The sequence below is a fragment of the Hemicordylus capensis genome, chromosome 6, assembly GCF_027244095.1.
Source record: "Hemicordylus capensis ecotype Gifberg chromosome 6, rHemCap1.1.pri, whole genome shotgun sequence".
Taxonomy (NCBI): Eukaryota; Metazoa; Chordata; class Lepidosauria; order Squamata; family Cordylidae; genus Hemicordylus; species Hemicordylus capensis.
In genome coordinates this window covers 168,983,965-169,002,180 of record NC_069662.1, presented here as the reverse complement: position 1 = coordinate 169,002,180, position 18,216 = coordinate 168,983,965, and the positions used below count along the sequence as shown (strand labels likewise).

The window sequence follows — 18,216 nt, the reverse complement described above, 5'->3', positions numbered from 1 at the left end:
CCAGCAGAAACCCAGCCCGCCAGCTCTGAGCCCGCCCTCCTCCCCGATGCCCAGCCGCAGAGAGAGGCCACCTACTTCTCCAAAATCTGCTGCCTGGCTGCTTCTGCTCCTTGGGAGGCCCCCCGGGCTTTCTCCAGCAGCTTGGCCACTTTGTTCTCCAGGTCAGCGTAGAAATCCTTCCCTTCCTGGGACTTCTTCATCAGGTCCTCATACGCTTCGTAGGAAGCCACCAGGGTCTGCAAGGTGGTGTTCCACCTGAGGGAGGGAAGGCAGGCACGTCAGACAGGGAGGGGCTCACTGGGTGCATGGAGGCCACCCAGCCAGGAGACCTGGAGAGCTCAGCCAAGGAGGGACCTTGCTGCCTGAGGAGCTGCAGACTTTGTTGGCCTTTTCCCGGGGGCTGCCCAGGATGGTCCTCGGACACTGGCCAGTCCTGCTCCTAGAAATACCCCCCTCCCCCAAACACACTTCCTTGCAAAGGGGAGCAGTTCCTGGGGAGGGGGGAGCACATGCTGGAGAAAGGGGCTGATGGTTCTAGCCTGCTGGGCCAGCCCGAGAACCTGGCATTTTTGAGCCCAGGACTACTTTGGTGCCCTGCCCACCTCACGGAGTTCCACTGTTCGTTTAGTAACCCGCACACCCTTCAGTTAACAACCCCGTGGATGCTACAGATGCCTGAAGCCCTTCCCTGCTGCCACTCACTTGTGCTCCACCTCGGCCAGAATCTTGCGCACAGCCGCGTACTTGACATTGGCCTCCGTCAGGGCTTTGAGGATGTTCTCCTGGGCAGCCAGGTTCTGCTCCAGGTAGACCTTGATCTGGTCATACTTCTTCAGCTGCTCTTCAAAGAGTTTCTGCCACAATGAAGAGAAGCTTAAAAATGAATAAACCCAGCAGGGGGACCCGTGAGGAATTTCTGGGCACTGGGAGAAAGAGAGGCCAGCCGATCAGTAAGATGGACTGTTGGTAGCCATGTTGGCTATCTGAGGTTTCCCCCAAGAACAAGGAGGAACATTGGGTGTGTTTTTTATTCAGACCCTATCTACACTACAGACTTAAGTTGGGGCAACCATCTCAGCATCTTGCTCTGCAAGGAATCCTGGGAAATTGCAGTTGTGCAGAAGGGTCTGGTCTGAGAGAAGAGCAATGCCCTCCCGAGATTAGAGTTTCCCAGCGCTGTTTTTTGGTGTGGGAGCAGACTATATTATGCTAAAGCCAGCACACATTTGGAATGTAACTGTTTTCTTAAATGGCTTGCAGGTCCCTAGCATATGCTGATTATGTGGTCTGGAAGTGAGAACGGGGAGAAAAGGAGCATTTGGATCACTCGCCACTGTCTCCTCTCTCTGTCTGCGTAAGGTCACTGCAACCATGTGTCCATCCAACTGACAGAGAAAGGAAGCACACACCAACATTTGCTTGAACTGATGGTGAGTCTGCGAGAGTCAGCACAACTGCGACTAGAACCAGACCCAGAGATACTGCCGCTGGTTTGTTAACTGGATTTTGAAAACAGTGGACTCAAAAGACTCTCCAGGGCAGGGCCAGAAGGTGCCAAGATATGACTCAGCAGCCATTCCTTTATTCCCAGCATGCCTCAGGCAGCCACAAATGGAAGGAGGAGGAAGCCTTCCCAGCCCATTTTACTGTTGCTCCAATACACTCTCCTTGGGGATCGAAGACCATGACACTGAAAGAGCCAGCTGGTATGACAGAAGAAATAATCTGAGCTACCCCAGAGCCCTTGGTGGAAATACAAACGCACTGCTGATTATCCCCCCACTCCACACAGAGGCACTCTAGCCCCTGGACCTTGGGGAGCAAAATGCAGGGGGGGCCTCATGATGGGGTGGGTGGGTGTGTCTCGCAGCAAGGGCAGTCCAGGCACCAGTTTTGCCTAGGTGTGCCCCTGCCCCCTCCCATCAACTCTGTCCCACCACACCCCTCTCTCCAGATTGCAGGTAAAGGAAATCGCCAGTAGCTCACCTTCATCTCAGATCGGTCTGTTGTCACCAGGGAAGTGGTGATGTCATCCTTCTGGATCATCTCACGCAGCTGCTGCTCCAAGGACAGCCGCTGGTCCTTCATCTCCTGCACTTTGGCCAGGATGCGCTTCAGGTTCTGCAGCACCTGCTTGTCCTCTATGGGGCAAGACGCAGCTGGTCAATGGCAGCTGGAAACTCTCCCCAATACCCCCATTCCTAACATCAGGTGTACACAGCAAAAGCAACATGGGTAGAAACGATGGATTAGAGTCATGCCAGCTTGATACAGGGGCCAAAAGCGAAGGGACCCAAAACACACAGTGAAAGGATTCGGGAATCTTCCTGGCTAGCCATGCCTCCACAACACAAAAGCTAGAGCTTCCCATGGAACAGAGTGGAGGTAAAGTTTCATTTTAATGTGCTTTAAAGGGTGCTGGATGTGACTTTGTAGGGGCTCTGTGACCCCTGCTAACTGGGCAAAGAGGCGCCTTTTAACGTGGTGATTCTCTTTATTTAGCAGGGGGAGAGTAACTGGCCCGATCCACCCCCAGCACAGTACTTCCAGTGGCTGTTGCTGGTGGGTGTCTTATGTTTCTTTTTTGAATGTGAGCCCTTTGGGGACAGGGAGCCATCTTATTTGTTTGTTATCTCTCTTTGTAAGCCGCCCTGAGCCATTTTTGGAAGGGCGGTATAGAAATCGAATTAATAATAACAACAACAACACACAAACACAAGATTCTGCACCAAGGCCAGCTGAATCCTGCAACTTGCATAAATACACTGCGCACACAGACATAGGTTGATAATGTTTCCTGTTTTGCATAATATCTTCACTTCGGCTAGGAATGGGGAAGACAAGGAAACTTCTGAATCATCACCACCACCCTATGTGCCCGTGGACTTCACAACACAAAGCCTAGAAGCTTAAAACTGAAGGGAGTTGAGATTCTTAAGAAACTGTGCTCTGCATTCAGTGGCATATTATGGGCTCCCCCCTCCCCACACCCACACCCAAACTATAGCACGCACGCACGCACACCCCCACACACGCCACTCGTCATCACTAGAAGGGAAACAATCCTGTCAGGGGATTCTCCCAATTTAGAAGAACCACCACCACTGTGGAGCCTAACAAGGCCGAGAATCGGTGTGCCCGGGAATGAGAAGAGGAGGCAGCAGCGATGGGTGTGCGTCTCACCTTCTGTCAGGCTGGGGGCGGGGAGGGCGGCTCGCACTTGCTCCAAAGGCCCGCTGAGAAGCCTCAGGTTGCTGATGTGGAGGTTCATGGCCTTGTGCAGCTCCGTGTTGGTGAAGCTGGCCTTCTCGTGCACCTCCATGTACTTGGCCCACTCCTTGGCCACCTCCCCCAGGCCAGCGGAGGGGCTGGGAGGGGCCTCCTGCTGCAGGGGGAGCTTCCCCAGGGCCTCCTGCAGCTTCTGCTCCTGGGCTTTGTCTTCATCGAGGACTTCCTTGATCTCATTCAGAGACGCTTCCACATCTGTGAAGACTCCAGAAAGCACTGGATAGGGCGGGGTGGGGGGAGGAAGAGGTGTCAGGGTGGAGAGCCAATGGTGGCAGAGGCACGGCTGAGCTTCTGAGCAGCAGCGAGGGGACTGGAGAGGCTGCCAAGCAGCACAGGCGGGCTCCCCCTCCCTTCTGGGAAGCCCTCACACACACAGGAGGAGGAGGGGCTGGAATCAAGGCCTGTCTGGAAGCCCAGCCCCACGTTCAGGGAGCCCCCTTTTCTCCAGCCAGATGACACTTGCAGAGAGCAGCCCGTGCCAAACACAGGCCAAGTTTTGCAGCAACAGATTCTGCCCCCTCTGGCTAGAACCACAGAAAGGAAGGGACTCTTTTTCCTGGAATTCGGGTTCCCAATCTTGGGTCCCCAGAAGATGTTGGCATTGTATCTGGGGATGATGGGTGCTGTAGTCCAACATTTGGAGGCTCAAGGTTGGGAATCCTTCCTGCACACCACCACCATATTCACAAGTGTCATATATAAGCTATGGCATGACAAAAAATTGCTCAAAACCCAGAGGCTTTTAGACAGTTATATAAATCCCCACCCCCAAAGGAGGAGGAAGAGGAAGGGGGGGAGGGGGAGGAGGGTGCGGTTCTTCAATAACAAATTCTGTTATCAAAAATCTCCAAACTGCTTCCCTCATCAGCTTTCAGAGGTTCACTCTTAACATCTGAGAACTCTTAAGAAAAATATTGAACCCCAAACACCTCTGTTTGAGACCTGGACACTGACTGCTCACCCTGCATGGACTGGATGAGGTTTTTCACAGTCTCTGGGCGCACGCTGAGTGCTGCACATTTTTCCATCAAGATCGGGGGAATGTGGTTATACATGTCCAGGTTGTCAACCGTTTCAGGGTCCAGCTGCAGGGAGTCCATGAACTGCCTACAAACAGAGATAGTCATCAGGAGAGGGGCCACACCAGTCTGCAGGCTCCACCATCCATTGCCCAACCATTAATGGATATCCTGCACTGAATGTTTCAGCACCACGGACAGCATCAAATACCTACAGCAGGCTCTACTTAAGGATTCCAGCACTAGAGAAACCCGTAGAGACCCTGCAGAGCTGCATTTCCAATTCACACAGAACCAGATGGGATTCCCACCCTCTTGGCTGGTGAAAGCCAGGATATAACACTCCCTTGTTATTATATTCCCCCGGCCTAATTTTATGCAACACGTCTTCTGGCAGAAAAGAAATCTATCACACACAAGGTAACTAAATTTTGTGCAGCCGCTGATAAGATCCACCAACAATTAATTTCTACCCTTTAGATCTTGCCATGAAACATCTGCTCTGTTGGTGTACTGTATGATCGATTTCTTATCTGAATGTTGTATAATTGGTTGTGTTTATGTCTATGATCATATTAAAGCTTTCAAAGCCAGCCCAGTGACGTGGGCTCTTTCTCTAGCCGGAATCAGCAATAATACTCTTCCCTTTAATCCAGCAAATGCCAGCAAGCCAGGACTCTGCATCTCCCAAGGCTTCAGTGTGGCTTCCCCAGTCATCCAGCCCACCCTCTCTCTCCCCAGCACCTCTCTCCCACACACCCCCAACCACCTGATGGCTAGAACTTGGAAGCTTCGCATACATGTAGTTTATACGGAATGATGACCCATCCTCAAATACAAGTCAATCACTTGTGGCTGAAGTCATAATGTGACAAACATCCATGTACAAGTCAGCCCTTCCCTTTCGATGGAGTGGGATGATGCTCCCAGTCCTGGACATCCTTCATTTGGAAGAGAGCAGTGGGGCAGGAGCGTTTCCAATGAGCGCCCCCTGGTGCAAAGCAGGAGCCGCCTCCAGCAGATCAACCTGCACAAAGCACAGGCGCACCGCAGAGCCAAAGCCCCCCTGAGTGACTCATGCACACAAGTCAAAGCCCAGACGGCAAGAGGGAGGCAGGAGGCCTCCAGCGTCATGGCCAGCTTGATCCCAAAATACAGGAACCAGTCGTATGTGGAAAGACAGCTGAGCAGGACAAGTGCACTAAAGCTCCAGGTCCCCTGGCAGGCTACCACTTTCCTGGGGGTGCCATCAGAGGCAACTGAACACCCCATGAGACAACCATGACCTGTGAGCAAAGGCATAGCCCTTGACACCCCCAATCTGCCTCTCATTGCATACGTACTCCAGGACTTCGTTCTTTGAGTCGATCTTGGCCATTACTTCTCTCAGCAGCTTGGCCTTCTCTTCACTGAGAAAAGAAGGATGATGAACATTTTAGTATCAAGATACAGCTTCCGGAAAAGGCCCCTCCACACTAGAGGCCCCAAGCAGCTGTTGTAGCCCTCTGGTGTGGTGAGGCTCTGCTACTCCATCAGACCCAAGGATACCCACTTTCACGGCATGCCTCACCCATGTGGCATATCCCAGCTTCTGGACATCACGGCCTTGCTCCCACAAACATGAAACCAGTGCTGACCCAAAGCAACTCCTCCTCTCGAGAATGGTTTACCCAAACCCAGACTTGCCAAGGAATCTCCCTTCTCCCACCCTCTCACCACAACCAGTTCAACTGACCTCAGCACTTTGGCCAGTTCAACTGACCAAAAGGCAGCCACCCACCTTCTGCCCATCAGCTGGTCGGCCAAACAGCTTCCCAGCATGCAAAGCTGCCTGAGGTCAGGCAGTGTGATCGACAACTTGCCTGTAGAGAGAAGATGCCTCGTGAGCAGCCATGGGAACCAGCTTGGCAAAAATATCCGGGCCGGTCACGGCTGGGTCTGTGGGGTTGACGGGAAGGGCCTTGACCAGTGGGGCACCTGGGGGCAAGATGACAGCCTGTTAAGGAGACACTGAGAGGCCCCCCCAGAGGGCTCCTGGGACGAGCTTCCGAAACTGCTGTTGTGCCAGCAGGAAGACTGAAGTTGGACTAGGATGGGGAATCTTGCATTTTCTGAATCATTTTGAGTAACTTACTTTTCCTACTTTATTTTGAGGAAGGCACAACTTGCTAGCCTGGCATAATACTGAGAAGAGCTTTAGGGAAACATGAGCTGTTCTTGCAGAACAGTTTAAAATGGGAATAAGTCGAGATGCAGGAGTCCAGTTGTCATATCAGGCCCCAGAAGGCCCATCTAGTCCAGCATCCTGTGTCACACAGTGGCCTACCAGATGCCGCTGGAAGCCACAGGCAGGAGTTGAGGGCATGCCCTCCCTCCTACTTTTGCTCCCCTGCAACTGGTACTCAGAGGCATCCTGCCTTTGAGGCTGGAGGTGGCCTGTAGCCCTCAGACTAGTAGCCATTGATAGACCTCTCCTTCATGAAGTTACCCAAACCCTTCTTAAAGCCATCCAGGTTGTTGGATGTCACCACATCTTGTGGCAGAGAATTCCACAAGCGGGTTTTCAGTGGGATCCCCAGAAATGGTAAACACCGTTTCCTACCACATTTGAAAGAGCTCCAGTGACTGGCAAGGCTCTCATAAACATTTAGCTTTTCTGCTCTCGTCACCCCATCCCCCGCCCTGCTCATTCTTAAGGATATACTGCAACAATACTGTAGCCCACTTTTCCTACATGTTGCTATATTATTTATTTATTTATTATTTGATTTCTATACCACCCTTCCAAAAATGGCTCAGGGCAGTTTGCATTAAAACAAAAACAAATAAAATCAATTAACAGTTAAAATAAAAAACTATAAAAACAATATAAAACCAATTAGTGATTAAAATATTTAAAACAGTTTAAAAACCCTAGAAAACCAGGCAGAACATTTACAGTTTAAAAACCCTGGAGGGCCAGGCCAAACAGATTAAGGGCTTTCCTGAAGGCCAATATTGAATTAAGATTACGGATTTTTGCAGGAAGTACATATCACAACCCAGGAGCAGCTACAGAGAAGGCCCACCTTTGAGTTGCCACCAGATGTATTGGTGGTAACTGGAGACAGACCTCCTCAGATGACTCTAACGTGCAGTGGGGATCATACAGAAGGTGCTCTCTAAGGTAACCCTGACCCAAGCCGTCAGCAGCCAGCGTAACAGTTTTAAAACAGGCATAATATAGTCTCTCCCCTAGGTTGCCCCAGAGAACAATCTGGCTGCTGCATTTTGAACTAACTGAAGTTTCCGAACTACGTACAAAGGCAAGTCCCATGTGGAGCGCATTGCAGTAGTCAAGCCTGGAGGTTACCAGCTGATGCACCACTGTTTTGAGGCTATCCTCTTCAAGGAATGGATGCAGCTGTCGAATCAGCCAAAGCTGATAGAAAGCGCTCTTGGCCATAGCCTCCACCTGAGATACCAGAGTGAGGCCTGGGTCCAGGAGTACTCCCAAGCTGCGTGCCTGCTCCTTCTTGGGGAGTGCAACCCCATCCACCATAGGGAGATCTAACTCATCCCTCAAATTATGATTCCCCACAATGAGCACCTCCGTCTTGCTTGTATTCAGTTTCAATTTGTTATCCCTCATCCAGCCCATTTCTGCCTATAGGCAGGCATTTAGGGAGTGAATGCCATTTCCTGATGATGATGATGATGATGATGATGAAATGAAGAAGTAGATTTGGGTGTCATCAGCATACTGATAACACCCAGCACCAGAACTCCTGATGACCTCACCCAGCGATTTTATGTAGATATTAAAAATCATTGGTGGAATGGAGCCCTGAGGGACTCCATATAACAGCTTCTGTTTTGAGAAGCAACTGTCACCAAACTCCACCATCTCCAATCTACCCGAGAGATAGGAGTAGAACCACTGCAAAGCAGTGACCCCTATCCCCAACTCCCACAGGTGATCCAGAGGATACCATGATTGATGGTATCAAACACCGTTGAGAGATCCAGAAGAACCAGCAGAGTCTCACTCACTCTGTTGATTGCCCGGTAGAGGTCATCCATTCAGCCAACCAAGGCTGTCTCAACCCCATATCCAGCTCTAAAGCCAGTCTGAAATGGTTCTATACAATCAAGGCTGACACAAGTATTTAAACAAACAACTAAACGAGTGAGCAAAACATTTCCTAGTTGGGCAAGGACCTTGTCAACTGGACAGTCAATGCTTTTGGTAATTCTTCGTCCAATTTTTCAAAACTGGCATACAGAACAGGTGTGGCCACCCTACTGGCTTGCATGATCTACTTTACCTTTCACCAGAACCCCAAGAACCACCATCTGAGAGCTGGTCTTATGGTAGCAAGCATGAGTTGCTCCTTTTGCTAAGCAAGGTCTGCCTTGGTTTGCATTTGGATGGGTAATTACACGTGATCACTGTAAGATATTCCCCTTAGAGGATAGGGCCGCTCTGGGAAGAGCATCTGCATGCTTACATGCAGCAGGTCCCAGCCTCCCTCCCTGGCATCTCCGAGAGGGCTGAGAGAGATTCCTGTCTCTAACCTTGGAGAAGCCACTGCCAGTCTGTGTAGACAATACTGAGCTAGATGGACCATGGGTCTGACTCTGTATAAGGCAGCCTCCTATGTTCCTAGTAGCCAAGGCAGCAGGGAGCCAGGTGCAAAATGGAGGTGGATACAACTCTGAACCACATCTCAAGAGCCATACATTAGGATGACCTCATAAGAACAACCCTGCTGGATCAGGCCCAGGGCCCATCCAGTCCAGCATCCTTTTTTCACACAGTGGCCTGCCAGATGCCGCAGGAAGCCTACAGGCAAGAGGTGAGGGCATGCCCTCCTTCCTGCTGTTGTGCCCCTGCAACTGGTATTCAGAGGCATCTTGCCTCTGAGGCTAGAGGTGGCCTATATAGCCAGATTAGTAGCCACTGATAGATCTGTCCTCCATGAATTTGCCCAAGCTCCTCTTAAAAGCCTTCTAAGCTAGTGCCCATCACCATATCCCATGGCAGAGAGTTCTGTGGGATTACAATATCTTAGAGAGCAGCTTCTTCTACACAATCCACACTGCACATTAAGGTCATCTGAGGAGGTCCGCCTCCAGTTACCGCTGGTTCGTCTGGTGGCAACTCAGAGCTGGGCCTTCTCTGTAGCTGCCCCGTGGCTGTGGAATGCACTCCAGTAGAAATCAGGTGAGCCCTTAAAACCTATCTGTTTGACCTGGCCTTCCAGGGTTTCTAATTTGTTTAAATTGTTTTTAATTGCTGTAAATGTTCAGTCTGGTTCTCCAGGGTTTTTAACTGTTTTAATTGTTAATTTTATCAGGATGGGGTATGACCAAGCAATACGGGTCATCAAAGAGCATGCATTTGCTATAGACATGCAAGAAGAGTCAGCTAAGCTGCCCAGAGGGATTTATAAAGGTAATCAGTTTTCAGACGTAAAACCTGCTGAATACCTAATCAGCTTAACAGCAGCAAAATTCAGAAGAGCCATGACCCTTGCGCGGCTAAATGGACTCCCCACTGCAGATCTAGAGGAGAAGTTCAAGAAACTACCATACTCAGCCCACCTCTGCCCTTGCAGCTCGGGAGATATAGAAACAACTGCACACGTATTACTTTGCACATTCTACAAGGATGTTCGAATCAATTTTATTTCCTCGTTTTTAATGGAATTTCCTGGCCACACTGATGAGTTTTATTTAAATTACTTGCTGTCAAATTTTAAAGACACAGTGTCTTGGAATGTGGCCAGGTTTTGCTATGTAGTCTGTAAAATCCGTCAGGAACTCACAATTTGATTATTGTTGGCAGTTGCTGTTTGATTATTATTGCTGGTCAATGACCGAAATAAAGCTATCTATCTTAACTATTAATTAGTTTTAGGCTGTTTTTATAGTTTTGTTTTTAATTGTTAATTGAGTTTAATTGTTTTATTTTGATGTAAACCGCCCTGAGCCATTTTTGGAAGGGCAGTATATAAATCAAATCAATCAATAAAATTCCCATCACCCCAAGTCACAGTGGCCTTTAGGGAAAGATGAGGGTTTTCCAACATGGTCTGGGGACCCAACTTTGAGAACACCTGCACTATGCTGAAAAGGGCCTTCCATCTGCCTCTTGTAATGCTGCTCCCCTGCTCAAGACATGCAGGCAGAGAAGGCCCAGGGGTAGCTACAGAGTCCACCAACTTTACCTTTCACTGACTGCAAAGTATCCAGGGCAGGGACAGCTTCATGGTAGATGAAGTCATTGTCCTTTTTGGCAGAGCTGTACCTGAACAGTGAAAAGAAACCAAAAGGCCACAGCTGAGGGGAGACACCTTCAGCAGGCTGATGCACGACTTGGGTGGTCCAGAGAAAAAATTCACAACCATCAGCTTTACAGAAGGTTCAAACAGTCCATAGATACCAATGCTGCCCATTTTCTGGAAGGCAAGTTTAAGGATCCTGCACCCCTGGATCTAAAGGAATTGCAGCCACAATCAATACAATGGACAGAGTGCAAAGAGACTGCTGGATAAGACCTCAATGAAGCCAGACTTGGGGAGCAGGGTCAGCAAGCAGTACCCCCGAGCCCCAAATCATTTGGAATGACTTGAAAATTTTTACACATGGGAACAAAATAGATGGCGCCAGGCCCACAATTATCCTTGCTTGCAATGTGGGTTCTCTTGGTGCAGCATTAGGAAGTTGGGAAGGAGAAGCAAGAAGACAGAGCACAAGCAACCAGCACAGACTCACTTTCCTCCAATGACATCCATGGTAAACCTGAGAGCCTCCTGCACAGTTTCCGGCTGACCCTAAAAGAAGAAATGTTATATTTTTAAACACACACACACCCCTACCTACCTACTTTATTGAACAGAGATCCTTCTACAGATATCAGGCCTGGAGGGCAGATGGACAATCCCTGTGATTTGGTGAAAAAGGGCCCACACAATACTAGGAATTAGAAATCAGAAGTTGGTTCAGGACATTTAAAAAGTCCTTCTTCACCCAGCACATAATTAATCTATGGAATCTGCTGCCACAAGATGTGGTGATGAGGACCAGATGGCTTTAAAATGGGGTTGGACACATTCATGGAGAGGCTGGCTACCAACCACTACTAGCTCCAACAGTTAAATGGAACATTCAGCTGCAGGAGGCAGGACACCTCTGGGTTTGGGGAAGGACCATAGCTCAGTGGGAAAGCATCTGCTTTGCATGCAGTGGATCTCAGACAACATCTCCAGATAGAGCTGAGGAAGACCTGTCTGAAACCTGGAAAGTGGCTATTAATTGGTGTAGTGCTAGATGGACCAATGGCCTGACTCAATACGGCAACTTCCTATGTGAGGACACCAGCTGCTGGATGGCAGTAGGTGGAGAAGGCCCTTCCTACACTGCTTGTGGGCAGCCCAACATGGGGTTGGATCAGCATGCAGACAAAAATGGCCCAATCCCACATGCCCCCCACCTCTGCCTCCTCCCTGATCTGACATTTACAACTCAGTAATTTTTAAAATTAGTAGATTTGCATGTTTATCTGAGAGCCTGGAAGTGTTCACTGCAAATTCATTGTTAGTTCATTGGGCACTGCAATGTCATTACTAGTTTTAAGATTTCTCTTTGCAAAACACTGCTTTTTTGCTTCTCCCCCACTCTCAAGAGGGGTAGGTATGCCCAAATACAAAAAAATGTGTGTCAACTGAAGGTGGCGGGGAGGACAGAGCATTTCCCTAGTCTTCACAGTTATGAGGAAAAGCTTTGGTATTCGGAGTCAGTTCCCCAGGTCAGTTTGACAATGCAAGTTGTCACAATAAAAAGATTTATAAACATCCACTTGGCTTCTGCAAACTCTGGATGTTGTGGCCACAGAACCCAGGATTTCAGAAGTGCAGAATTCCATACGGACTACCTTTTAAAGTGAAAGAAAGAGCAGTACCTTGGCCAGTTTGATGGCTTCATTGAGTTTATCCAGAGCACTCTGAAAGTAGATGACCTGCAAGAGAGGTAGAGGTCAAACCTCTTTATTTAGCAAGGGGAGAACAACTGGCCATTTCCATCTCTAGCACAGAATCCCTCCAGCAGCTGTTGCTGGTGTCTACCTTTCTTTTTAAAATTGTGATATATAAATATTTGCCATATTCGTAAACCAACCAGAGACTTTTTCAAGCCACCTGGCTGAAAATGGAAAGTAATAGAATGGGCCAGGCAAATGCTCACACAAATAGCCCAAAATGCAGTGGGGCCTTCTAGGGAGAGAAAGCCAAGACTGCTTTTGCCAACCAGAGAGAAAACCACACTCCCTTACTCTCACTGGGACGCTGAACACAGGATTTATCAGTAATGAACAAAAAAACATTCCTCCAATTCAGTTAAAAGAAAGCCACGACTTTAGGAAAAAATACAGTAATTCTTTCAAGGCAAGAAAGGCCATTTTCTACAGCTGATATTACACTGTGGAGGAGAAACCTATATCCTTGGTTTGAACTGAACCAGGGTTTGCAGAGCTCAAGGAAGACCTTCCTGAAATAGTGAGTGGCTGCTTAGGGAAGAGCAAGGTCCACCTGGGTCAGTCTCAGCCAAGCCCACAATTTATTTCTTGGTAAGGCCAAAGAGGTAGAATGTTGGCAGTCCCCACCGCTCTTCCCCAATCACATTAGCTGTAGGAACCACAGGAATATCGGAAGCTGCCATATACTGAGTCAGACCACTGGTCTATCTAGCTCAGTATTGTCTTCACAGACTGGCAGCAGCATCTCCAAGGTTGCAGGCAGGAGTCTCTCTCAGCCCTATCTTGGAGATGCTGCCAGGGAGGGGACTTGGAACCTAGATACTCTTCCCAGAGCGGCTCAGTCTCCTGAGGGGGAATATCTTGCAGTGCTCACACTTCTAGCCTCCCATTCACTTGCAAACAAGGGTGGACCCTGCTTAGCTAAGGGGACAGGTCATGCTTGCGACCACAAGACCAGCTCTCTTCCCCAGCTCAGCCGTAGAGCATCTGCTTTGCATGCAGAAGGCCTCAGGTCAATCCCTCACAGCATCTCCTGCCAGGGCTGGGAGAGACTCCTGCCTGAAACCCTGGAGGGCTGCTGCCAGTCAGTGTGGACAGTACTGAGCTAGATAGACCAAGGGTCTGACTCAGTCTTAGGCAGCATCATCTCTGCTCACATGAACCCTCCCTCGCTATCTGAAGTGGGACAGCCCAGACATAGGCTTACATTTTCCTCCAACAAGCAGCATTTAAAAAAAAAGACTCCATACCAGAATAATGTTGCAAAAAGAGAGAATACATGCAATCAACTAATGTCTTACTGGAGACTCTCTCCTGGGCCTCACGTGAGTGGATCATTTGTGGTATAGAACTGACACAAGCCTGATTAATGGATATTCTGCACTAAATGGCTCAGCACCATGGACAGCATCCAGTACCCATCCCAGCCTCTCCCCTCCAGCCTCAATCAGGACACCTCCCATCGCCTCCGAATCCCTGTACAAAACTTCCTTTTCTTCCCATTAGAGCTTTCCTGAACAACGGTACCCTTGCTTGTTCTCACTGTCTGCCACCAACTCATGTTTGCCATCTCACGTTTTCTTCCCTTTGCAACACTAAAGCCTGCCCTCTTCCGTCAGCTGCCATACTTGAGACTGAAAGATAAAGAGCCCTGACTGCAAAGTTCCTAAAAAGGATGAGTGACTGGGCAGCTGGTCCTACAGGGGATCCATTTTTAAGTCCTAATTAAGCGACCTATTGAACATCACTTTTGCCAACAGCTAAAATCTCCTGAAGTGGAATGTACGCCCCTCTCCTCTTTGCAGAGCCCCCACCCCTTTGAGGATCCAAAGCTTCCCCTTCCTCCTCCTCCAGTATGCCCCCAATGGTGTCAACCAAGAGCAGGCCAAGTTTGGGGTGCTTTCAAAAGCAATGCATGACATGATTGTGCACAGCCAAAATTCCCCTGGGCACTTCCAAAGCCTTGGGCACACTCCGGAAGGAGCCCTTTGGATCTGGGCCAATTTCCCCAGCACCTCATCTCCTACACGGATTTTGTTCATGCCTCTTAAGTCAGTCTTGAGAATTCTCTCTCCTCCATGAAATCCGGCCAGACCTCAATGGCCAGGAGGCACGCCCTTCCCGGCATCAACGGCAGCCTGCAGAGTTGGTTCCCCACCCATTCCAGACAGACCTGGCCTTCAGAAGGCATCGGTTCTACTCACCCTTTCCCCGTACTTCTGCTGCTCCTCTGCCTGCTTACCCATGTGCAACTGTAGGGAAAGAAGAGCAGGGGCACAAATGGACAGAGTGGACTGATCCCAGTCATGTTCTGCCTTCTTTCTACTCTGCCTCCTTTCCTTTCTTGTCACTCTGCCTGAGAATTTTCACACTGCCACGCACTCCAACCTCTCCACTGAAATCACTGGAAGTGATCAGTGCCAAAAAGCAAGACTGAAGAAGTCTATGAAAGCATCCTCCCAGACATCTTTATAAGTTAGGGTGGGTTGGTGGAACTGGCGTTCCGAGGAAGGGCATGGCAAACACACCAACACACCTTATGCCTTGAACATCAGCAGAGCACCAAGCTGCACTCCATCCCAGCAAGAGCAGAGACAACCCAGACAATGGGGAGTCCCACCTTCGATGCTTCAGCACCAACCAAAAGGTCCGGGGGTGGGGTGGGAGCCTCGGAACAAGAACAGCCCGCCAGTGCAGGACCCAGCCACCATCCCTGGCAACCCCCTCTAGGTGAGGCTGGGAAAGACCCTGCTCTGTCTGAGAGCTGCTGTCAGTCAGTACTGACCGAGGTGGGCCAAGGGTCTGACTCCGCAGCAGGCAGCTTCATCGGACACTCACATGGGCCACAGCTGCAAAATAGTAGATCTTCATCTGCACCAGCTTCTTCCAGTCCTTCTGGATCTTCCCCAGCAGGGAGGCTGTTTCTGAGTTCTCCAAAGCCCGACAAGCTTCTTTGTAGTAATCCACCACCTTGAGAAGGGAGAGCAGAGTCAAATGGAAAGAATGCCTGAAGCCTTGCAGGTTTGGGAGAGGGGTGGTTGGTGTGTGTGTGTGTGTGTGTGTGTGACTCCGTGTGGGCAGAGCAAACTTGAGGAACAAATGTTAGGCCTTACTTGGGGCAGCAGTCGCCCAATCTGCTCACCACAAACAGTTGGAAGCCTTCAACCGTTGACCCATTCGAGCTACTGGAATATTTTCTCACTCCATTTTCAGACACTTCAATTGGGTTGCCTGAACTGCTTACCTGGGCACTGATTCTGGCCACAAGGAAGCTCTTTCGATTGTCCAGCATCGACTTCTCTAGGAGGCACTCCTGAGCTTGGCCCTTTGGGGATAAAGAAGAAAGGCAATGTGGACAGAGTTTGTCCACAGGACGACAAAGGGGGATTATGGGTTATTAAACCTAACCCAGCAGAAGGAATCCTTCCTAAAGCAATCCTTTTCCTAAAGCAGAAAAACTGCTCTCAGCTCCAGAGAGAACATTGATCCCAAGGTCTGATGTGACTCAGAGGTCACCCCCAACAACCCCACCTAAAAAGATCCCCTTCTTTCCATGGATAATGAAGATTCCACAGCACAGTTCTTCTGTCAACAGCTGTCTATACTGGTGGGACATGCATCCAGATGTTCACCCTAAACCCTTTTGGCTGCAGCTTCAACCACAGAAAACATCGAGGTCAACCAAATTCCCACCCTCCTTTGGATGACACTCGAATCTGAAGCACGTTCTCTGCCCCTCTTCACCTAACACTGCAGGACAAGTGACTTCAAAAGGAAGGAAAGCCCTTCCTCTTCATTCTACCCACCCAGCACTGTGTATACTGATGGCACTGGCTAAATGATCAATACCAGTATCTCACGCAGTTTGTAGTCTGCCCTTCTGCTAGCAATGACACCACTCAAAGATCCTCACTCGTGCAGGTTTGTTGACAGAAGGGGAAAAGCATTGTCCCACCTGAAAGCTTGCAGCTTCCCCTTCCACCAACAGAGAGGTCGCATGGCCTCTCTTGGATCTGGCTTCCAGAGGCAGGCAGGCAGGCAACAGGTCCGGAGGCCAGTTCCTGCTGCAGAGAGGGTGGGCTGTGCCCAGGGAAACCCCCTGCCCTCCCCCTTCTTCTTACCAGCATGAGGTTGATGTTGAGGTTAAGGATCTGGTGGCTCATGTCCACGCTGTAGGAATGAGGAAAATGGTCCCGCAGGTACGTGAACGCGCCGGCTGCACACTGGAAGTGGGTGCAGGAGACCTTCATGCCCTACAAGGCAACAGCTTATTTATTATTATTCACTTATTCATTCGATTTCTATGCCGCCCTTCCAAAAATGGCTCAGGGCGGTTTACACAGAGAAATAATAAACAAATAAGATGGCTCCCTGTCCCCAAAGGGCTCACAACCTAAAAAGAAAGAAAAGACAGACACCAGCAACAGTCGCTGGAAGTTCTGTGCTGGGGGTGGACAGGGCCAGTTACTCTCCCCCTGCTCAATAAAGAGAATCACCACCTTAAAAGGGGCCTCTTTGCCCAGTTAGCAGAGGTTGGGGGGTGGGGTGGGGGGAGAGCGGTTTTGGAAAAGAGAACCTTCAAAGGCCAGGCCAAGGGATCCTCGTGCATAAGAACCCTAACCCATGCCCACAGGCACGTGCCTGACTGGACACAAAGGGGTCCCTCCCAAGCCCAGTGCTCCAGCTGGCCCCCCTCCGGATCTCCCACACCAAACGGAGTGTGCCAGTCATGGGCAGCAGCGGCCCACTGGGGGACCGCTGGTTCCATGCGCATCCGTAGCCACTGGCTTGTTTGGTGGCAACTTGGGACTGGGCCTTCTCTGTGGCTGCCCCTTTGACGCTCCCTGTCAAAATAAGAGTTTCTCCATCTCTGGCTGCTTTTAAAAAGACCCTCAAGATGTACCGGCTTTCTCAGGCTTTTAGTCAAAATTAATTTAACACTATTTATTCTCTAGAACTGTTTTTGTTTTTATTCTGTTTTTATGCCTGTTGTACATAATTTCAAATACACCACCTAAGGATACACATCAGGTACTATATAAAGATGAATAAATAAAAATAGTCAGCCGACTCGCACTCCACTTGGCCTTTCCACAGGGCTGAACAGGAAGTGGCCGTGTCAAGCCTCCAGTCTTTTCTGCCAGCCTGGCCACCTCCTTGCCCACTCCTCCTCCTCCTCCTCCTCCTCCTCCTCGCTCTGCTGGCCTTTCCCTCCCAGCCCAAGACAGGTGCCTTACCTCCTCAGACACCCTTTTGTCCATCGCCCCGAGCATGGAGTGCAAGGCACCTGGGGAGCAGAAAGGAGGAAAGCGTGAGGGTCAGCAGCACCCCTCTGGCCTAGAGCTGGACGCCCCAGACCAATGGAAAGGACACCCCGTCACAGGGCTTCAGGCCCCCTTTGGGCACGCCGCACACCACACACCTTGGGGACATGCAAGCTGAGGGCAGGGGAGAGGGATGGCGGCGGCTGCTGCCGCCGCTGCCGCCGCCACCACCACCACCGGGCTCTTCCACAGCAGGCCCAACTCTGCAAGGCCCAAGAAGGCAGAAGGCAACGATACCACAGAGATGTTCTGAACCCTGGCTCTAATGTTCACTCTCCAACATTTGTGCTCTCAGAATTAGGAGAGGGATGGGAAGAGAACCAAGTACGTCGTTTGTGTTGTGATTACAGGCAAACCTCACTATTTGCGGACCCAACACCCATAGTTCCACGTATCCGCGATCGGGTAACTGACACCCGACCTCAGCATAAGGGGGGAGGGTTAATTTCCGTGAATCTGTGGTGTCCGGAAATGACCTCAGAGGTCATTTCTGACAACCATTTTCAGAAAAGGAGCCATTTTGCATAAAAATGTGGGAATTCAGGCCTGCGGGGTGGGGGTGGGGGGC

At 50.0% G+C, this 18,216-nt stretch overlaps 1 protein-coding gene across 3 annotated transcripts in view; it reads right to left on the bottom strand.

The window, feature by feature from the left end:
• The window catches only part of PTPN23 (protein tyrosine phosphatase non-receptor type 23), a 49,558-nt gene that overhangs the window by 14,139 nt on the left and 17,203 nt on the right, over window positions 1-18,216 (bottom strand). For all 3 annotated transcript variants that reach the window (XM_053260248.1, XM_053260249.1, XM_053260250.1), the window contains 15 exons: window positions 17,562-17,611; window positions 16,446-16,577; window positions 15,569-15,649; window positions 15,163-15,294; window positions 14,529-14,576; window positions 12,253-12,309; window positions 11,067-11,125; window positions 10,520-10,599; window positions 6,170-6,284; window positions 5,651-5,716; window positions 4,250-4,395; window positions 3,184-3,504; window positions 1,987-2,141; window positions 703-854; window positions 76-255 (listed from right to left, as the gene is read on the bottom strand). In XM_053260248.1, the coding sequence (XP_053116223.1) occupies window positions 76-255; window positions 703-854; window positions 1,987-2,141; window positions 3,184-3,504; window positions 4,250-4,395; window positions 5,651-5,716; window positions 6,170-6,284; window positions 10,520-10,599; window positions 11,067-11,125; window positions 12,253-12,309; window positions 14,529-14,576; window positions 15,163-15,294; window positions 15,569-15,649; window positions 16,446-16,577; window positions 17,562-17,611 (1,774 nt within the window). The remainder of the gene's footprint in view (window positions 1-75; window positions 256-702; window positions 855-1,986; window positions 2,142-3,183; window positions 3,505-4,249; window positions 4,396-5,650; window positions 5,717-6,169; window positions 6,285-10,519; window positions 10,600-11,066; window positions 11,126-12,252; window positions 12,310-14,528; window positions 14,577-15,162; window positions 15,295-15,568; window positions 15,650-16,445; window positions 16,578-17,561; window positions 17,612-18,216) is intronic.